The 22,227-nt window shown below is 40.7% G+C and overlaps 2 protein-coding genes across 2 annotated transcripts; one reads left to right on the forward strand and one right to left on the reverse strand.

Moving 5' to 3' along the window:
- The first annotated feature begins 580 nt into the window (after positions 1 to 580).
- On the forward strand, positions 581 to 18,686 carry tfe3b (transcription factor binding to IGHM enhancer 3b). Its single transcript, XM_088338508.1, has 9 exons — positions 581 to 731; positions 7,363 to 7,588; positions 7,657 to 7,881; positions 8,342 to 8,437; positions 10,024 to 10,135; positions 10,229 to 10,285; positions 10,375 to 10,450; positions 10,643 to 10,790; positions 14,590 to 18,686. The coding sequence occupies exons 2-9, from the start codon at positions 7,397 to 7,399 to the stop codon at positions 15,049 to 15,051; spliced, it is 1,368 nt and encodes a 455-aa protein (XP_088194634.1). The 5' UTR covers positions 581 to 731; positions 7,363 to 7,396; the 3' UTR covers positions 15,052 to 18,686.
- LOC148364416 (myoD family inhibitor domain-containing protein 2) lies at positions 16,440 to 21,811 on the reverse strand. Its single transcript, XM_088338509.1, has 4 exons — positions 21,694 to 21,811; positions 20,245 to 20,393; positions 19,077 to 19,238; positions 16,440 to 19,001 (listed from the first exon to the last, which is right to left on the reverse strand). The coding sequence occupies exons 2-4, from the start codon at positions 20,372 to 20,374 to the stop codon at positions 18,724 to 18,726; spliced, it is 570 nt and encodes a 189-aa protein (XP_088194635.1). The 5' UTR covers positions 20,375 to 20,393; positions 21,694 to 21,811; the 3' UTR covers positions 16,440 to 18,723.
- Positions 21,812 to 22,227: the final 416 nt, after the last annotated feature.

A 22,227-nucleotide genomic window follows, 5' to 3' on the forward strand; every position in this document is an offset into this window, starting at 1 on the left:
GCTGTTAGGATTTATTTTCATTTTGTTTCTGTCGCATTTTATGTTAGTTTTGCCGGAGATCAAAGAGATCAAAGCCAGGAGAGAAAGCTTACCACGTGTTGTGAGTCATTATTTTTTTTCATATTTAGTTTCTTGTGTCTTTTATTAGCATATTTGGTATTGGAGTAATCCAAAAGTAATTGAAAGTAATCCAGTTAAAGTAACCCTACCCAACCCTGCTTGTTATTGGAAGGTTGTAATGATTAGAAATATGGTTAAAGTGGGATCAGTCAACCACTAAGACATATGCTTTGTATAAGGGCACTGGAGTGATTTACATATATCGTTTATAGGCTAATTTATAAATTCTTCCAAAAACAGTTTTAAAGTGTATAATGGCACTGATGATGTCAATGATTTCTCTAGACAATCACAATGACCCAGTTTTATTTTCTTTTTTTCTGAAGGTTAAGTTTTCTTGGGTTGAAAAGATTAATCTGAGGTACAAAACAAAGCGTGGAGGTCGGAGGTTTGAGTGCATTACATAACAATAACAACCTAATCAAGTTCCGGGTAAAAAGTCGCAATATGACCTCACCGCGTCGGCTCGAGGTAAACAACGCTGGCGTGTTACTCGAAGCGGCCATGGCTAGTAGCAGCAGCTAATTGATCCAGCGACATAAAATGGCCAGAAAAGCGGAGGACATAATGGATTCATGGCTGTGATCCTGTCGAACATTTATGTTCTTACAGTACGTTTTCAAAAGTTATATTCCTACCTTAAGCGCAATTACGCGAGTTAATAGGTCAACCATTGCTAGTTGGCTAGCTAACCAAATAGTTTACCTCCTCCACGAAACACATCATTAAAATGACGGTCTTCGTAATTTATGAAACGGGAAAGTGTTAGAATAGTGTTTCGTGAAGACTTTTTCACCGTTGAGTAAATGACAAACGTTTTTGTAGCCTATATTAAGTTGCAATTGGGGCCTCCGAGTCTTCGCTGTCAAACTACCTCTTTTAATTTAGGACCCCCAAAAAATCACTACCCTTTTCATTCTGATACATTAGAATCCCACTTAAACGACAATTGGAGATGTGCACGCATACATTGAAGCTGCGTCATCTTATTTCGAATTGTCAACATGAAGAAAGTGAAAATTGCCAAGTAATAAAGGATTGAGAACATTCGATCATTGCGATAAAGTTCTTTAAAATCTGTAAAACTAAGAAAAACACCATGCATTCCGAAAGAAATGTTGCAAGTATTTGATTGTTTTAATATTGCTGATTATTATGTAAACTCAAATATACCATCTCAAAATATTAGTACTTGATGAAAAGGTGTGATAGTAGGATGAAAGACATGTACTCAGCAAAATTATTTTAAGGAAATGCATGCGATATTTCAGTTGATTGTAGTGAACCCTTTATGTATGACATATTTTAATGACATTATAGAAGATTAAGAACTTTAGCTCAATACTTGAATTTTCTGTGACAGTCTTGTATGCATTCTGAAAATGCTGTTACGCTCTCTATTTGATACTGACATCAACCCCTAGTCGTATTCTTGTTAAAAGATTAACCTAACTCATTTAGGACAGAATAAACCGGTTTCAGATGGCTACATACAAATAATCCAATTTTGCAGCAGTAAGGACAGTCAAACTACACTAATGTTTACAATCGATGGCTGTTTTGATTAATATTCTATTAGCTGTGTCTTTTTCTGATTTATCATGAAGGGGTTTGTCAAATTTGTGGTCCTTCATTATCATCTCTTAACCCTATTTCAAGAATGGAATGGTCTTTAATTTCATTGATTTCAACATAATGCACATTGTTCATGACAAGATTAGACATGACACTCAAATAAAAGTGTAGTAATAGATTCTAAATAAAAAATGTGATTTTTAAAAAGAGATTAGAACGGATAGGCAATATTTGCAGACTGGCCTAAGTTGTGCATCTGAAAATAGTGCAATGACATTAGCAGCAGCATCGTGCATTAATAAGAACAAGAATATGTAAAGGAAATATGAATATACATTTTTCAATACTATTTTTTTACTCAGTCTTGTGTGCTTGATTAGAGAGGTGATGGGTCTGGAATATAAACTGTCAGCAGTAAAGGCAGTTAAAAACAAACTAGCACCAACATTTCATATTATTATTCTTTGAGGTCTTAATTTATTTGACATTAGCACTGTCTTTTTTTGATTAATCATAAAGGGTTTTAACAAATTCATGGTCTTTCATAATCATCACTCTTCCCTCCCACCTTAGTTGATGTGATCAATCCTTGTCCAAAAAGAACGTCTTTGATCAACTCGGTCTTAGGTAAACTCCTAAAGAATGTGCCACACAATGATTATATGCAAATTAAGCTAATCCTGTGGGGGTGCAGGGCAGTTGGCTGAAATCTAAACAAGCATTTGCCATTATTTTCCCATTTAATTATGTTCTACAATAATACATTTTAAGTGAAGAATGGAGAAAAACACCGAAGCACAAGATAAATGCAAATTTCACATACAACGTCTAGATTTGAGTCATTGACTTTTACAACTCAGAATCAAATGTTGTAGGGCTGAGTGATATGGATTAAAAAGTAAAATCTTGATCTTTATCAGTCACGCTTCGTGATTATGATTTTATCAATTTTAATCATTAATCGTAAACAAGACACATTTATAGAAAGAATGTTTTATAAATGCCTCCTTTGCAAAATGTTCTAAAATAATTTATTTTACTTTGCTTTAATGCAAAATTTGCTCTCAGCTCTTACAAAAAAAGTTTTCCTACAAGTGTTTGAAATCCTTGATAATGCTTAAATATTATTGCTGTCTTTTCAAGGTTTGAAAAGTGCTTGAATTTTGGGTAAAGCGCTTGTAAATGCTCGTAATTGTTTCATGTTTCACGACAAGTCTGCTTAAAAATGTATGCCACTGCTTTATTTTGCTATGGCATTTCTTCTTCCCACGTGATTAAAAGCAGCTGGCATTAGTTTGTATGGCCTTTTCCCATGAAACGTCATCGCCGCATACGGGTCGTGCCCAAGGGGACAGATACATGCTACACCTAAACAGGAGACCAATTAATGTGTATAAGCGCAAAGATTATGTATCAATTATGGATATTTATTATGGGCTATGCAAAAAGTTAGAATAGAGTTTCCTAATGTTAAGCTGTAATGGGAAATCAGGACTTTATGCACCTGAAAATGTAAGCTACATATTAGCGTCATTTTACCCAACACCTATATGGAGAGAGTTTTGTCTCAAAAATACTTATACACGTTTGTTCAGATCCACAAATGAGTCGCGATTTACTCAAGATGTAAAAATTCTAGGTCTTAAAAAATGCACACGTAAGACTAAAAATCCCACATGTCGACCGCAGATATATTTGTTGCCCTGCAAAATACTCAATTCACGCCGGATTTCTTCTTTTAATGGTACTGGATAAATTAAAAAAATTGCATTGAAATTCCTCGAAATGTGCTTGAACTTGGCCATGGAAAAGGTGCACGGACCCTAAAAATCGCTACTTATAGCATCTGATTTTCTGATATGACATCATTCAATAATTTGCTGTTATCATAATAATCAGGATTTAATAATTTAAATGAAAAATTTGAAACCATTACCTTAGTTTTCTTTACCATCCATCCATCCATCCATTGTCTTCCGCTTATCCGAGGTCGGGTCGCGGGGGCAGCAGCGTTAAAAGGGAAGCCCAGACGTCCCTATCCCCAGCCACTTCTTCCAGCTCATCCGACGGGACCCCGAGGCGTTCCCAAGCCAGCCGAGAGACATAGTCTCTCCAACGTGTCCTGGGCCGCCCCCGGGGCCTCCTGCCGGTGGGACATGCCCGGAACACCTCCCGAGGGAGGCGTCCAGGAGGCATCCTTATTAGATGCCCGAGCCACCTCAACTGGCTCCTCTCATCGCGGAGGAGCAGTGGCTCTACTCCGAGTCCCTCCCGGATGACTGAGCTTCTCACCCTATCTCTAAGGGAGAACCCAGCCACCCTGCGGAGGAAACTCATTTCGGCCGCTTGTATCCGGGATCGAGTTCTTTCGGTCATGACCCAAAGTTCATGACCATAGGTGAGGGTAGGAACGTAGATGGACTGGTAGATCGAGAGCTTTGCCTTTCGGCTCAGCTCCCTCTTCACCACGACAGACCGGTACAGGGTCCGAATGACGGCAGACGCTGCACCGACCCGTCTGTCGATCTCCCGTTCCATCCTACCCTCACTCGTGAACAAGACCCCAAGATACTTGAACTCCTCCACTTGGGGCAAGACCTCCTCCCCGACACGGAGGGAGCATACCACCCTTTTCCGACTGAGAACCATGGCCTCGGACTTGGAGGTGCTGATCCCCATCCCGGCCGCTTCACACTCGGTTGCGAATCGCTCCAGCGAGAGCTGAAGATCACGGGCTGAGGAAGCCAACAGCACCACGTCATCTGCAAAAAGCAGTGACGCAATGCTGAGGCCCCCAAACCGGACTCCATCCCCGCCAAGGCTGCGCCTAGAAATTCTGTCCATAAAAGTTATGAACAGAATCGGTGACAAAGGGCAGCCCTGGCGGAGCCCAACCCTCACCGGGAACGAATCCGACTTATTGCCGGCAATGCGGACCAGACTCTGGCACCGGGCATACAGGGACCGCACAGCCCGGATAAGACTGTGCGGTACCCCATACTCCCGAAGCACCCCCCACAGGGCCTCCCGAGGAACACGGTCGAATGCCTTCTCCAAGTCCACAAAACACATGTAGACCGGACAGGCAAATTCCCATGCACCCTCAAAGACCCTGAAGAGTGTATAGAGCTGGTCCAGTGTTCCACGGCCAGGACGAAAACCACACTGTTCCTCCTGAATCCGAGATTCGACTTCCTGGCGGACCCTCCTCTCCAGTACCCCTGAATAGACCTTACCAGGGAGGCTGAGAAGTGTGATTCCCCTGTAGTTGGAACACACTCTCCGGTCCCCCTTCTTAAAGACGGGAACCACCACCCCAGTCTGCCAGTCCAGAGGCACTGTCCCCGATGTCCACGCGATGTTGCAGAGGCGCGTCAACCATGACACGCCCACAACATCCAGAGCCTTAATGAAGTCTGGGCGGATCTCATCGACCCCCGGGGCCCTGCCACCGAGGAGTTTTTTGACAACCTCGGTGACTTCAACCCCAGTGATACGAGAGCCCAACCCAGAGTCCTCAGGCTCTGCTTCCCCAGAGGAAGACGTGCCGGTGGAATTGAGGAGGTCTTCGAAGTACTCCGCCCACCGATTCACAACGTCCCGGGTCGAGGTCAGCAGCGCCCCATCGGCACTATACACAGTGTCGATGGCACACCGCTTCCTCCCCCTAAGACGTCGGATGGTGGACCAGAATTTCCTCGAAGCCGTTCGGAAGTCGGCTTCCATGGCCTCGCCAAACTCCTCCCATGCCCGAGTTTTTGCCTCGGCAACCGCCAAAGCCGCATTCCGCTTGGCCAGCCGATACCTGCCAGCTGCTTCCAGAGTCCCACAGGCCAGGAAGGCCCGATAAGACTCCTTCTTCAGCTTGACGGCATCCCTCACCGCCGGTGACCACCAACGGGTCTGAGGGTTGCCACCGCGGCAGGCACCGACTACCTTGCGGCCACAGCTCCGATCAGCCGCCTCGACAATGGAGGCGCGGAACATGGTCCACTCGGACTCAATGTCCCCCGCCTCCCTCGGGACATGGGCGAAGTTCTGCCGGAGGTGTGAATTGAAACTTCTTCTGACAGGAGATTCTGCCAGCCGTTCCCAACAGACCCTCACAACACGCTTGGGTCTGCCGGGTCGGGCCGGCATCTTCCCCCACCATCGAAGCCAACTCACCACCAGGTGGTGATCAGTTGACAGCTCCGCCCCTCTCTTCACCCGAGTGTCCAGAACATGCGGCCGCAGGTCCGACGAAACGATGACAAAGTCGATCATCGAACTACGGCCTAGGGTGTCCTGGTGCCAAGTGCACATATGGACACCCTTATGTCTGAAAATGGTGTTCATTATGGACAGACCATGACGAGCACAGAAGTCCAATAACGAAACACCACTCGGGTTCAGGTCAGGGGGGCCGTTCTTCCCAATCACGCCCTTCCAGGTCTCACTGTCATTGCCCACGTGAGCGTTGAAGTCTCCCAGCAGTACGAGGGAGTCCCCAGGGGGCGCGCTCTCAAGCACACCCTCTAAGGACCCCAAGAAGGTTGGGTACTCCGAACTGCTATTTGGTGCATAAGCACAAACAACAGTCAGGACCCGTCCCCCCACCCGAAGGCGGAGGGAGGCTACCCTCTCGTCTACCGGGGTGAACCCCAACGTACAGGCGCCGAGCCGTGGAGCAATTAATATGCCCACACCGGCTCTGCGCCTCTCACCACGGGCAACTCCAGAGTGGAAGAGAGTCCAACCCCTCTCGAGAGGACTGGTACCAGAGCCCAAGCCGTGCGTAGAGGTGAGTCCGACTATATCTAGTCGGAATTTCTCAACCTCACGCACCAACTCGGGCTCCTTCCCTGCCAGAGAGGTAACGTTCCATGTCCCAAAAGCCAGTTTCTGTAGCCGGGGATCGTCGCGCCAAGGACCCCTCCCTTGGCTGCTACCCAGCTCTCTGCGCACCCGACCCCTTTGGCCCCTCCTACAGGTGGTGAGCCCATGGGAAGAGGGTCCCACGTCGTCCCTTCGGGCTGTGCCCGGCCGGCCCCCGTGGGTAAGGGTCCGGCCACCAGGCGCTCGCCAGCGGACCCCACCTCCAGGCCTGGCTCCAGAAGGGGGCCCCGGTAACCCGCGTCCGGGCGAGGGAAATCGAGGACCAAAGTTTTCTCTCATCATTAGGGGTCTTCTGATCTGCGTTTTGTCTGGCCACTCACCTAGGACCTGTTTGCCATGGGTGACCCTACCAGGGGCTTAAAGCCCCCGACAACATAGCTCCTAGGATCATTGGGACACACAAACTCCTCCACCACGATAAGGTAGCAGATCAAGGAGGAGAGTTTTCTTTACCGAATTAGAAATTGCCATATGGTCACGTTATTTGATTAATTGCTCGGCCATACTTTTTTTATCGGATCTTTTTAATTGAATTGTCTTTATTGTCCTTGATAACAACACAGTGAACACTGTTCGCAACAACATCAGATATGCCACTCGAGGGTAAACACTTATTAAAGGCTCAATAAGATAAAATAATGCAGGATGATTGAATAGGCACTTGTTTTTACAAGTTAGTGCATGTTTTAATAATAGTGCAATGAAAAATAGTGCAATGATTATAGTTAGGTTGAGATTTTCTTTCTCATTTGAGGACAAAACGTCAAGTGTCACTCCTTCCGGTTGCAGCTTCATCCTTGGATCTTGATCGTTGTCCTCAGCCATGTCGTCGCGCGTGTTAATGCGGCAGCAGCTGATGCGAGAGCAAGCTCAGCAGCAGGAGCGAAGAGAGGCCCAAAAACAGGCCTCCGCCTCTCAGCTTCGGCCCGCTGACTCTACTCCCGCCATCTCCGTCTCGCTACCTTCAAATGCTGCCCGCCCGCCTCCATCGCAGGTGCCCGTGGAGGTGCTGAAAGTAAGCCCGTCCCCTACTTTGCAGATTTGTCGAACGGATCTGCCCTGAACCAATGCTTGGATTTTCAGGTGCAGACCCACCTTGAGAACCCCACCAAGTATCACATTCAGCAGGCACAGAGGCAACAGGTGAAGGAGTACCTCTCCACCACGCTGAGTAACAACGCGATCACTCAGACACTCGGTGCATCGCCTGTGCCACAGTGCAGCTCCGCCCCCAAGGTTGCCCACACTGCCAGCAGCGCCCCAAACAGCCCGATGGCCCTACTTAACATCAGTTCCAACAAGGAGGAAGTATGACAAATTCCTTATTTTTCTAACGATGGTTTCGCTGACGCGGCGGATGACACATTCTCGCCAACAGTTGTCTCTTTGCTAACTTCCAGTCTGCTTTTGGAGAAGTTTGAAGTCGAGACCTTAGCACGCCTTGTACCTAATTACTTTTTGTTTGTTCTGCTGTGATGTAGTCTCAGGTCCCACTCTAATGTTGCATGCCTTTTATCGTCATATACTTGTTGCCCTGGTGTAACAATATGGTGTTAAATACCGCACCTGCAGATTAACTGTGGCAGTTCTCCACTTACATGTCTGTGACATGAGGCTGCTTTTGAGATGGCAGAACTATTTTTACTAGAGTGCTTTGTATGTAGTCATTGTAACGTCCGAGCCTTTTTTATTTTTTTTCAAAACTAATTCTATATTTTTACGCTTTAATTAAGTTGCACCACATGCTCTTTGTCATCTGCTGTTATAGATTGAAGATGTTATTGACGACATAATAAGTCTTGAGTCCAGTTTCAATGATGACATCATAACGTTGATCGACTCGGGTCTTCAGTTACCCAGTACGGTAAGAAACATTCAGATTTCTGTTAGAATGTAATATAATTTATTGTCTTTGCACCATGTCAAATGCACAACAAAATTAAAAAGTGACATCCTGATGGTACATGATATTTTACAATCAGATTAAATACTACAGTGCAAAATAAAGGGTTATTGTATAGAAAAAAAACAATTTAATTAAAGATAAAGAAATGAATCACCCCTTTGGATTGGGTAATTTTTTTAATTAAAAAAAAATAAATATCACTAGTTTATCGATTTTGCCAGCTTGAACCCTTAATTACACAGCCCAATATGGATTTGACTGAAAAATAATAATAATAATAATAATAATAATTCATTGCATTTTGAAACACCTTTCAGGACACCCAAGGTCGCTGTACATATAGTAGGACACGACAATAAAGCAAGAGTAAAAGAAGAATAAAACAAGCAAGTCATAAATAGCGATTTAAACACATTAGAGTTAAACGGACCGGTATGTGAAGCAGATGGTCAAGAAAAGGCAAGTAGACTACAACATATGCTTCATGATTCCTACTAAAATCTGATTTGATATCAGACAGTACTCTGGTCCGCAATATCAGACTCTTTTCATAAGTAAAAAAAATTGTATCAGGGAAATCCAATTATTAGCGCTTTCCTTTGCCATTACTGCTTCTAGTGTTAGTGGCTACTTTCGCCTTCAATCGTAGCTAGCTTAGCCGATAAATCCACCAGCATTAGCCAGGGCTCATAAAATGTTGATTATCTTAAAGTGATTATGCTATTATAAAGTACTTTTCTATCACATACATTTGAATAGCAAAATAAAAAGTCTTTTAATTTATTATTTTTTTGGGCTAAGGTATGGGTGATATTTGGGGTAATAATTTGAATATTGTTTTCTAAAGCTAACTCGCCCAACCCCACTTTTTGTCATATTAAATTTATTTAATATTGGATTTGGACCAATAAATGGCAGGCTATAAGAAAGTCAAAAAGGCTTTGTACTTAGGCTGCTTTGTATGTTCATATTGTCCTTAATCTCTGTGGAATTTATCACAGGAATAGTTGTCAAAGGGAATGTAAGCATTCATCACTCGGTTACTACTTGTCACAGTCGTGCTGACTGGGCGGGGCTTCTAGCAAAGCTACAAGGCGAGAAGTCGGGCAAAGTGTTTAGCTCTCATTTAAACTTTGCTTGCAAAGCTGTCGGGCTTTCAAGCACAAAGGAGTAGTTGAACTTTTTCAAGTTTATAGAAAATGAGGATTATGGTGATGTTAGAAGAACGAAAAAAGAAGCACTCTGAGGTAAAATCGATTTGTATTATCGGAACCCATTCCATGTGCGGTAGTCACTATTTAACGTTTAGTAAATTACAGGCATGTGTACATTTTTTTGTGAGTAAACACCTCTATTTGACTACGGATGACAAATGTTCACCTTCCGCACACAAGATAAAATTGGGAGCCCAAGCATGGTTTTGCTCTGAGTTGAAGCACAAATGGGGAAGTTACACTTGTCATATATTCCTCACATAGAACTCCGCTTCGGTAGTTCAGCTGTGTTGTCGCTACTGTGTAATAAAATAAGTTTGTTTTACTTAGCTCCCAGGAAACCTGCTGGATGTTTATCACAGCCCTGGAATGGCAGCACCCACACTTACTGTTAGCAACTCATGTCCTGCTGATCTTCCAAATATAAAAAGGGAAATATCCGGTATGGTCAAATGAGTTCTCTTATGTGTAGCAGTTTTGTAAAACGGTTACATAGAATCTGTAGAGTTTGTTTTATGAAATCGTTGTCTTTCAGATGCTGATACCAAAGCTTTCATGAAGGAAAGGCAAAAGAAAGACAACCACAATCTAAGTATGTACTTTTATTGTCTGGTGTCTTTGTAAAACAATTTTCCTTTGACGTTTGATGCATAGTGACTTAAATATATTTTTTCTGAACAGTTGAGAGGAGGCGGAGATTTAATATAAATGACCGTATAAAGGAGCTTGGTACTCTCATACCAAAATCAAGTGACCCGTGAGTGCCACTTTTTTATGTAGCTTTCCTAAACTGTTAAGTATTTGAAAGACAAACATGTATTTTTGTGAGCCAGATCTTGGGAACAATTAATCTATATAAACAATATCATTTTCTCTTTAAGCCTGTAAAACATTTGCTCATTATTGTTTAAGCCTATAAAACATTTGCTCATTATTTCTCCGATAACAGTGAGATGCGGTGGAATAAAGGCACAATACTGAAGGCCTCTGTGGATTACATACGCAAGTTACAGAAGGAGCAACAGCGAGCCAAGGATGTGGAACTGCGGCAGAAAAAATTGGAACAAGCAAACCACAGTTTAATGTTGCGAATCCAGGTTGGTATTTCCAAGTGTAATGTTTGCGTTCCTGAATGTTTTTTTTTAACAAACAACTTAAATATCTTCTATCATTATGCTAATGAATTGTACTGCAATAAATACAGCATGTTGCTTTATTTTGAATTTATCATCTTGGTTAATTGAAAAAATATGACATGTAAATTGGTTTTCAACATAGACTATAATATTTTATTTCTCGATCCGTCACGAAATGCCTCAGTATTATATGGTTTTAGGAGTGTCAGAAAATCAAGCTACACGAAGCATTTTTGATTCTAAAGAGTGTTCTAAATGTCACCTATGATTCAAAAACCCATTAGAAATGCAATCAACTCAATTGCAATACCTTCTTATATTTACACCAATACAAGTCATGCTTAATAGTATGGGCCTTGATCACATAAAGCCTCAAAGAGCTGCATAAACCACCATCATTTTGTATCTCTTTCCATTATTTCATGTATTTAAATAAATAAATAATTAGCTGGAGCTCAGGAGCTAGAATTACAAAAATGAAATGGTTCTTTAAAAACATTTTGAAATAATTTAGATAAATACACAATTGTATACATAAATAAATAAGAAATTGCATAATTAAATAAAATAGTTTTATTAAATGCCATCATTTTGAGGTCTAAACAACATTGCATATGCTTCATGAAGCTTAAAAGTTTTCCCATCATCATTGTTTTCATTAGGCACAGAACCTGGAGTGTCCCTCTTCATAATTATGCAAATATAGAAACGTAGTCTCAAAGTTGACCCAGCTGGCTTGTTTGCAACGCTTTCAAAATAGTGAAACCCTTAAAAACAACATGTTAGGTGAGCTCTTAAACAGACTGCGATTGTAGTGAACAAAGTTTCTCTGACCCCAAATTTATGACTGGTTATACAGAAAGTCCCTGATATACAAGTCTAGAGAGAAGAAAACAGTGGTATTCCTAGAGAATTAGATATAAAGCCGTATCAATTCGCACCGGTGGTTGAGGTGAGTGACTAGGGCGATCTTGACATTTTCGACCACAAGGAGAGGAGTGATCATTTCCTAAAACAGATTTGTAGGTTGTGTTTATGACCTTTCTTCCAAGATAGTGTTTGTTTCACTTATAATAATAATAATAATAATAATAATTTCCTTGTATTGTCATTCTGTGTAACAATGTACACAGAACGAAATGTCGATTGCATCTGACCCGATGCAGCCGCAGCCAAGAGAGGGCGCCGCCGACCACTTTTTAAGTCTTAGGAATGACTCGGCCGGGGCGCGAACCCGAACCTCCCAGTCTCAAAGCGGGCGCCTTACCATCTAGGCTACTGAGCTGGTTTACCAGTTTTGATTCATTTTTAATGGAGTTTTTTTGCAAATTATCCCTATGAATGGCAATTCACTTGTCAGTTGGGAACACACCATTGAGAAAAGGCCATACTAAAGACTAAAGGAGTGAAAATACTTACTCTTATTATACATAAATGTTGCACTGCAAAGATCACATAAACCTTTTATAAATGTCTTGTATCAATTAAAAGAGATGGTTGGGTTTCTTTGCATTGACTGAAACTAAGTTGAGAAGGAGTGGTGAGGTGTGTTTTGGCAATATGGCAGGCAGAGTGTCAGGTGTGAGTATCGGGAGAGCTAGGGAAGGTGTTGCTTTGTCGGTGAGAGAGAGTGCTGGAATTGAATGAGATGTCATTGAGATCGATGTGGGTTAAGGTGAAGTGGGGAAGCGAGATGCATGTGTTTCTGCGTGTGTATGGTCCAGGTGCTGACAGAGGAGAGAGAAATTAATTCTGGAGTGATTTGTCAATATGTGTTGCACAGTTTGGAATGAATTGTCTTGTGGTTGTGTTGGGAGATTTGAATACAAGAGTTGGTGAGGTGATAATGGAAGGGGTGATTGGAAGATTTGGTCTCCCAGGAGTGAATGACAGTTGCTAGAGACTGATTGAATTGTGTCTGGAGCGTGAGTTAATGATAGGAAATAGCATGTTAGGAAGAAAAATGTCAATAAGTACACATGTATTAGAGTGGCAGATGGACGAACTGTTGAGAGCGCGATTTGATGGATTACGTGTTGATCATTCGGAATGTGTGTTGGAGATCGTTGGATGTGAATGTACTGAGAAGGGAAGCTGGTAGTATGTCTGACCACTATGTAGTGGAGGCAAAATTGAGAGTGTATGGTCAGTGGCAGGTTTTTGGAAAGAAAATGCATGCGAGAGAAGTCTAAAGATCACTGAGTTGAAGAAGCGAGAGAAGCAGAATGAGTATAAGGGAAGAGTGAGTGAGTGTTTTGAGATGGTGAGGGAGAGATCAGTAGAAGGAGTGGAGGAAGGGTGGGAATTTCTGAACACATGCAACAGTCGTGGAGTGAGTACTTAGTTTGATAGTGTGTAAGAGAAAAAAGCTTACGGTGAACAAAGACAAGAGTATGGTTATGAGATGTTTGAGAGGTGGTGAAGTAGGTGGATATTGTTGAATGGTGTAAAGTTGGAGGAGCTAGATGGTTTTAAGTATTTGGGCTCGTATGTGGCAGGAGGTGGTGGTTTGGAGGAGAATGTGAACAAGATGCTGGGTAAAGGTTGCAAAGCAACGGGTGTGCTGAAAGGATTGTTCAAATGTAGAGATCCGTGAATGGATGAAAAGCGAAGATTGGATGAAGGTGTTGTGGTACCAACAGTGATGTATGACTCGGAGGTGTGGGGTTTGAGAGTACATGAGCATAATAGGTTAAATGTCTTTGAAATGAGATGTTTGAGTAGTATGTGTGGAGTAACACAATTGGGTAGGTTAAGGTATGACAAGGTAAGGTGAAGAATTTGTGTGGTGAGAGACCTTTCTGAGAGGGTTGATGAAAATGTTCTGAGATGGTTTGGACATTTGGAAAGAATAGATGAAGGCCGTTTGACTAAGAGAGTAGGTCGTGTAGAAGTGGTGGGAAATAGAATGAGAGGAAGTTCTAAATAGGGTTGGAAGGATGGGGTGAAACGTGATCTGGATGTGAGGTCGGTTGAAAAAATAAATGCAAGAGTGCTCGGGATAGATGTGAATGGCGAAGGATAATTATGACGGCGCAAGTAATGTGGAGGGGGTAAACCACTGTATAATTTTGGTCTCTCTTCTGAGGGTTGCATGGCACAGCAACTGATCCCTTATTGTGCTGTGGGCTTAATTTTTGGTGTCAGGTTGGGAGGAACAGGAAGGAATGAATGTTTGGTGAATGTGAGTGTGTTCTTGACTCTAGCCACCTCCCACTAGGGGGATATAATAATAATAATAATTTCCTTTGTATTGTCATTCTTTGTAACAATGTACACAGAACGAAATGTCGATACACCTGACCCGTTGTAGCGAGCCGATGCAGCCGCAGCCAACAGAGGGCGCCGCCATTTTACCAATGTTATAAGTCTTAGGTATGACTCGGCCGAGGCGCGAACCAGCGACCTCCCAGTCTCAAAGCGGGCGCCCTACCATCTAGGCTACTGAGCTGGTATAGCTTTGGTATATAGATAAACACATAAAACAATATGGCACCTGCCTTGCAAGCATGCTGGTGTTACTCTGATGATCTCTTTTAAAGACAAGACAGGTTGTCTTCAAAATGACATTTATATTATTTGGAGAATACCATTTATATAGATTTTCTGCAAAAAACATGTACTATATACTTACATTTTGTGGTTTAAGAATTTGGAATTAACTTTCAATTGACTCTTAATACTATTTACAGTATGTTAAGATGTCATTTCAACACACAAGCATAGCAATTAACTCATCATTTATGGCTGATCTCCTCAGGAGCTAGAATTACAAGCACGCGTCCATGGGCTTTCTTCTAACAATGCTGGTATCTCCGGTCTGAGTCCTGCCCTGCTACAGCAGCAGCAACAAACCCTTCAGAACGGCCAGTCCCTTCACTCCGGATCAAACGCTACGTCCGGGCATCACCTCCTCAGTCTTGGTGCCGCTTCCATGGGGCAGCCTTTGCCCTCAGCCTTCCTTTCCCCACCTTCATCAGACACTCCTCCAACAGTCACTATCAGCAGTCCCTTAGACTTGGGTAGTTTGAGTTTTGCGGAGCTAGATGAGAGTGCCGCCTCTGCGCTCTACCCCGATGTGGGCTTGGGGGACATTCTCATGGATGACGGGTGCACCCTGTCTCCAGAGGCGACGGGTGATCCCCTCTTTTCACCTTTGTCACCGGGTGCCTCGAAAAGCAGCAGTCGCAAGAGCAGCCTCGAGATGGATGAGGACTTGTAATGTGACCCAAGAAATGCAAAATGCACCCACGAAGGCTGAATGTCAGCATGCAGTCTGTGTCTTATGTTAGGTGAGTTTGCTTGTTAGGACTGTTGACCAGAAAATAGTGCTATGAGTTAAAGCGTTGGGGTTAAATACTTCACTCTTTATCTTTTGAGTTCAATAATTCATTTCAAAGATTTAATTCCTCAGTTAAAGCTTTACTCAAGAGTTAAGGCATTAAAAGTAAAAGGTCTGTCTTGAGTTAAAACTGATAAGAGTTATTCAATTTAACTTTCAAGCCAAAGTTTCAAAACGAGATTTAAGTCTTGAGACAAAGCCTTAAAAGCAGGGATGTCAAACTCAGTTTGGCTTTAGGGCCAGATCCAGGCATTCCGTTCTTCGGTGGGCCAGATCAGTAAAAGAATGACAACTCCAAATTTTTAGCTCCCCCCCAGTGTTATGTTTTTTTCATTCAACCGACATTGGCAACGAACCCTACATATTATAATCATGGATACTTTCTAAACACATACATTAATTCAAAGACATTTGGTAACTAATATTGGATGTTTGGCATTGCATGTGTTGACGAGTTTATTTGAACAGTTGAGTGAATGCAGTTTTAACACTGAACCAACTCGCATCGCTATACGAACTCAACACTGCCCTCTGGCAGCCTAAGGGCGCATTTTGTTGACATATATTTAAAATAAATCATTACTTTTGATAGAAATTATATAGAGCCTCACTTTTTTTTACGTATTCAGAAATGTATTGCAGGCCAGAATTAATCATCCAATGGGCCTGATCAAGGTCGAAGCCATAAGTTTGACATGATTGCTTTAAAGCTTTACTACCTGACGGCACGACCAGAAATGTTTGAACTTTTTATTTAAATTGAATTAAAATAACATCCTTTTTGTTCTGGGTGGCATTCAATATTATATTTAGAGATGGTTGAGTAATTATAGTTATGTAAGTGCAATAGTATTAAAACCAAATATTTTACACAATAGGGATGCCTAAAAATGTTATGTATTTATTTAGTATTTGAGAGCATTTTGGTTGAATTTATTATTTGGTCAACAAATAATTATGGAAAAGATCCTTTGACCTTATTGACAAAAGCATTGGCAATAGCAAATAGATGCAAATATTTATGTATATATAAAAATTTTTTGACAGGAATCAGGGTTTGCACACTACCTTTTGAGGTCTTAAAGTGGCAAAAAAGGGATATTCAAAAAGTGAATCAGCACATTGTGACAATGTTCCTTTGTGTTGTATATAAGAGTATTTAATTTTCCAGCAATTTATTGCACCTTATGTTTATGCAATCTATGCATTTTCTGAGAGATCAGTTTTACTACTACAACTGCTTTAAGAGATGCTGCTAGTTAGCCAAAGCAGGACTTCTTAAAGATTAGCTGCAGTGCAAAATAAGAATCACTGTTCTATTTTTTTAATATCTTGAGCTTTACAAGAACCCATAGAGAACCTTGCTATTATTTTACTTGAGATCTGTAGTTCATTTTTTATATCCGAGTAATCGATTGAGGTGTAGGGGTCTGTACTTTCCTTCGACTAACACTGTTTTTGTGTTTGTGATTTCTCATCTCCATTAACCTTGGTGATCACTGGCTGATTTTACCAGATGCAGTACCATACTTAAAAACTTTTCAGGGAGGCTTGTGCTCCAGGTAGATTCATTTTTATTATTATTCATTTTTTTCTTGTATGTGTTTTTTTTATTTTTATTGTTTTGCAAACCACTATTTTCCACATATATAATACAGATAAACTTCAAAAAGGCATTTAATTCATTAGATGCAACATGCAACTTTAATGAATGAATGCATATTTGCGTATGCGTGTTTTTTCTAACACTGTAGTACTGTTTAATCATTTGTTTCTTAACATATGTTTAAAAGCTCTACGTACTTTCTACATGTTAGGCACGTTTTTTTAAGTGATGTTAAAATGGACTGTTTGTTGCCTTTTGTCTTGGGAAAAGAAGAAGCTTCATGAAGCACCTGTGCTTATTTTGTACATCTCTAGGTAGGACTTTTGCTGCCACACAGTACAAATTTAATCCATTTTATTGCAATAATCCTGGGATCAACAATGTGGTTCTTGCGGCCACAAGATAGCCCTTTTATAACAGCTGAGTAGGCCACAGACCGGTTTTGAAAAAAAGAAAAGAAAAAAAACCTCACTAGTAATGGGTCATTGTGATTTGAAAATCTCTCCCCTTTTGTAGAAATTCATTGTTTTGAAGTCTAAAGCATGATCTCCGGGAATTGTGTTGATCCAAGGTGAAAATGTTTTGAGGGGATGAGGGGGAGTTGGTGAGATTTTGTGGAAAGTGAACAATGGGTTTGAAGCTATGCGTTTGAATTAAAATAAGTGTAACTCGTGCAGGCGCCTGTTGGGCCACGCAACCATTACTTTAAAAGCGAGGATTACCGCCCACTGAAAATCCAGCAAAGGATGAATCAAACCTAATGGCTACGTTTCTAGCCAATCTGGGTGAATGGTCAATATCAGCCCATACGTCATGATGGATTAGCTCATAAACAAACTAGATGAATGCTAATTGGTAAGATTGATCATTGAATTCCTACATCGAGAACTACAACGCCAGCAAATTTTATTGATTCATTTGGTGAGTTTGAATTCAAATTTTTCCGCACGCAGATCTACGTAAGAAGGTTACAATAACAACCAGGGTGTGTGTTACATTGAGTCTGAGTGGCCCAGAGGGGTACTGCCCGAAAAGGGAATAAAGAAATAACGGCTAACCGTTTAAGTACAGCTTGAAGTAGTCTGGCTGGCGCAATTTGGCTTAATCGGTTGAACAATTGCCAATTCCAATTTTATTCATTGTTTGGAAAAAAAGGACCGGTGTGTGTGATATATATATATTTATTTGATTTGTTTGACCCTTCATAAAGAACAAAAAAACAAAAGGTACAGACAACTGAGAATTGGCCCTATATATATATATATATATATATATATATATATATTGTAGGGCCATCAAAATATATACTTGTCAAAAACTTCAATAAACTACTGTGTGGGTCGACAGAGTTCAATATTTTGTTGGGCTGTACTCAGTCTTCTCCGCAGCCCCTTTTCACCTTCTTAACCACCCATCTATTTTAATGCTTGTGATGATTTTTTTTTCCTAAACTCATTTTAAATTGGCCTATAATTTATGTATATGAATTACAGGTTTTTAGCGATTGACTGACCCTATTTTAACTTCTAATAAAAAAAAAACCTGGTATTAGAACAAATAATAACATGGTTGTAATATGTTTGTGTTTTATAACTGCATTTCAAACTGGTAGCCCTTCACTCTTCTCAGAACCAGAAAAGTAACTCATCTTAAAAGATTTGTAATTCTGCAATAGTCGGTAGAATTAATCCAAGAGCACCCAATAGAGGGGTGTAACACTGCAATTGTTTCATGAAGCTTCATTTTCCCATCACAAATTTGTTTGTAGAAAACTGCTTTATAGAATTTGAAGCACATCCATCCTTTCTCAATTTTATGAACAACCTGTCTTGTCACTTGTCAAATGTGTTCATGTTTTTGGGCCACGCTCATTGAAGTGTTTCTGCAAATTTTAACAAATAAACTATTATTTCAGGTGTTGAATGAAGCGCAATTGTCTGCCGAATTTAGTGGTAGAGCATTTGAGAGATTTCCATTGCAAAGTCCAGGCACTCTGTGGCCTGGAGACACAGATCGCAGATGTTGCAGTCACAGTGGCAACCGCACAGATCGAGACATCTGCAGACGATACAGCGCTGGGTAACATCCAGGAGACTTTGCATGGACGATGACTCGCAGCAAAACAGCCAAGAGCACAAGCATCGGTTACATCCTCTCACAGTGGCCAGCAAACAATCCAGCGGTTGGCAGAACAGACAAGCCAACAGGATCGGGGCGCAAATATCTTAGGACAGAAGAAGACGTTGGCGAAAAGCAAGTAAAAGGCTTATCATGCAATACATAACTAGGCGGATCTTACCAGTGTCATCTGGTGGTATTGAGTAGTAAGTGTCGGTTTTCAGGTTGTCTTGACTTTTCCTGGTGGATGTGAGCAACTCTTCAGTACTGGAGACCATCAACTGCGGTTGCTGCTTCTTCACAGAACTCATATCAGTTGTGAGTCTTTCTTGAATGTTCTGTTCTAAAGCGGGAACATGTAGAATATTTCTAGAGATGGCAAAGTGAAGTCTGCAATATTTGTTTTACTCTTTATGGTTCTCTTGTATGAATGGCATATCATTCATTACGTATCGAGTTTGCGCAAATCTACTTTGTGTTTAACAAGAATCCCATCCAATTACAAGTACATGTCAACCTACACGATTAGGTTGTTTACCATCCGATACCACCCCCCGCCGCGCCCCCTTAAATATTTCAATGCAGCCTATTCAGAAATCATACAATTTTAATTTTAACATGTTTTGGATTACTGTGTAGAATTACCTGCTATTAAACATGCTGTGCCTTTAAGAGACAACTTGATGTTACCGCAGTTTCTCTAGACATGATACAGATTTTGTGACACAGTATGTCTCTGATTCACTGTTTGAACTCTTTGGATGAGTTTGTAAGCTAGTTCTTCATCCTATAATTGCGTGTGAATTATTTTCTTAAAATTATGTAATATCGGCCTATGCGTCACATTGGATTTGATAATATTGAGCACATCGTTGCAGAAATTATTTTGTAAAAGGTTCTTGTGGATATAACTTTGTAGTTTGTTGAAACATGGCTAAACAATGAATCTGCCACTGATAGATTCATTTATTAGAGTTCATTTATGATATATTGTATTTGTCTAGATTGCTTTTGGACCACATTGTAACTAATACATTTTTTGTTTCTTGCAGAAAACCTCACATATATAAACTTGATCTTTGCTTAATGTGTTTCATTTCACAAACATAAATGATCATATTGACTTGTAGGACGATAAGTATTGTGAAAATTTTGTTTGGGATACAATTATGAATTCTTAGATTGACTTTTGTGCATTTTAGTCACTAAAAATTGACAGGAAAGCACAAAAACGTCATGAAGCTTCATTTGTCCATTGCTAGAAAATAGACAATATGGACAGAGGTTCTTTAAAACAATATATGATATGTTTATCAATGACACAAACTTTCATCAGTCACATAAAATACCTGTTTCACTATCAATGCCGCCGTTAATTACACCGAAGGTCTCCAAATCAATGACTGCTCCAGAAGAGTCTTCACAGCCACTTTCCAACTTATCAAGACTCTCTGTGGGACTGGCTTTATCCATGATCATTTGAAATCCACTGTGGTTTCTTGGGAAGAACATTGAAAAACAGATCATATGTATTTTTGTCCAAATTGTGTCTGATATAATGTGGAGATACATATAAAAAAATCAAATCAAGACAGGTTGTGACTGAGGGATATTCTAATAGGTAATGGCTGTAACATTGTTCAGGTTATCATTGGCGGTCTGACTTAACATGTGAGCAGACCTTTCCTCCCCTAAAATTTCAGTGTTAAATGGGAGCAACCATACTGAAACTCTTGTCTGAAAGGTAATACATTTGGATTACTTTGAAACCTGAAACGGAAGACTTGCTTTGTTTTAGGGTACGGCAGACAAAAGAGCGAGTGTTGTCTTTATATATTCCCTGGAAGTTTAATCGACACGCCTTTTCTCAGCTGCAATCGTTCATTGGATACCTCACAGTTTTAAGTAGAGATAAAATCGTCCAACCCACTTGAGCTGAGTCAACAAAGCCTTCTTTCATCTCCAACCATAAGCATACACAAGTGTCATTGCATCTATGTTCCGATTGCACTGATAAGTCATTCACGAAATATTTGTATGTACTTTGACTTTTTTAAAGACTTACGAACAATGAGAGATTGTAAATGGCTGTGAAATGGAGCACAGGACCTATTTTGCCCAAAGGTCTATGCAAGGGTCTTTGAAACTAAAATACGCACCACAAAACAGCCTCTTTTGCTTATCATCATGAATACTGTTTATAATTTCCTTATCCATCACAACACACTCTCATTCATTCATGTTTGTTTTCACTTGACTTTTTCAATATTGCTATCACCAGAACAACTAAAAATACACACACATTGACATTCCTTGTATACACTGCATTGGCTTCATCGATACTAATGAGGGAACACCATTGGAAAAAGGCAGGGAAGGTAATCTATTATTAATATCCATTTTGGAAACTTTTTTTATGCTTACAACTGTAGGAAAATGTAAGTGAACTTCATTCACTATTATTTATTCATATTATCAGGTGCCTTCTTGATTCATTGAAAGGCTGACATTTTCAGATAACATTACACTGGCATCAATAATCTTATATATTGGACAAAGCAGTTAAAAATATTTTAGTCCTCTCAAAGCACTCAATCACTTGATTCAATCAAATTGATATTGGAATTTGGCGGATTCAGATATAATCTTTTTTCTAATATATAAACCTTAATGGAATTATAGGCTGAGGTAAAACACGGCATTCATTTTTTTCTCTATTTTTATCTTGCATATACAAATAGACTGTGAAATGGATACCCCCCCCCAAACAATATTAAACCAATACTGATTGCTCCTACCTGTCATGGCATTGTTCGAGAGGCAAAAACAAGTTCACTTCTTTTGTGATGGAGTTCTTACAGGTTCCGTCTCCTAAGAAATTCTTGAGCAGTGGAGATGGATTAACAACAGGCAGGACTTCCTTCTCTTCCTCACTGATCTGATGTCTTCTTTGAGTTTGCATAGGGGCGTGGGGCCGTGTGTGTGCGTGTGATTAAAATGAAAAATGAAAGAATAACTTGTTAAATATGCTTTATTGAATTGAATTGTTTTTATTGTCATTGATATCAACCTTGTGAAACAGTGTACGCAACCAGATTCGACATTGCACCCCAGGGCAAACATGTAATAAAGACTAAAGAGAAAAAAGTGAAAAGTCTATCAGGATGAAAGGCAGAAAGAAATTGCAAATATGCGACAAATAAGACACAATACAAATGACAGCAGGTTAAAAGTGCATACACAAATATAGAAATATGTAAGGTTTAGAATACAACATGTTCACATATGCATATGTGCAAAATGCTAATTATATCTGTTGCACAAGACTAAGG

The sequence above is a fragment of the Urocampus carinirostris genome, chromosome 6 (assembly GCF_059441175.1).
Source record: "Urocampus carinirostris isolate Australia breed hairy pipefish chromosome 6, RoL_Ucar_1.0, whole genome shotgun sequence".
Classification (NCBI taxonomy): Eukaryota; Metazoa; Chordata; class Actinopteri; order Syngnathiformes; family Syngnathidae; genus Urocampus; species Urocampus carinirostris.

Bases quoted from the DNA above. Each gene is read 5' to 3' on its own strand.
- tfe3b (XM_088338508.1), top strand. From the start codon at position 7,397: ATGTCGTCGCGCGTGTTAATGCGGCAGCAGCTGATGCGAGAGCAAGCT. The intron at 7,589-7,656 runs GTAAGCCCGTCC...TTGGATTTTCAG, and splicing joins TGCCCGTGGAGGTGCTGAAA to GTGCAGACCCACCTTGAGAA. The intron at 8,438-10,023 runs GTAAGAAACATT...TGTTTTACTTAG, and splicing joins GTCTTCAGTTACCCAGTACG to CTCCCAGGAAACCTGCTGGA.
- LOC148364416 (XM_088338509.1), bottom strand. From the start codon at position 20,374: ATGATCATGGATAAAGCCAGTCCCACAGAGAGTCTTGATAAGTTGGAA. The intron at 19,239-20,244 runs GTATTTTATGTG...TTCCCGCTTTAG, and splicing joins CGGCATTGATAGTGAAACAG to AACAGAACATTCAAGAAAGA. The intron at 19,002-19,076 runs GTAAGATCCGCC...TTCTGTCCTAAG, and splicing joins AATACCACCAGATGACACTG to ATATTTGCGCCCCGATCCTG.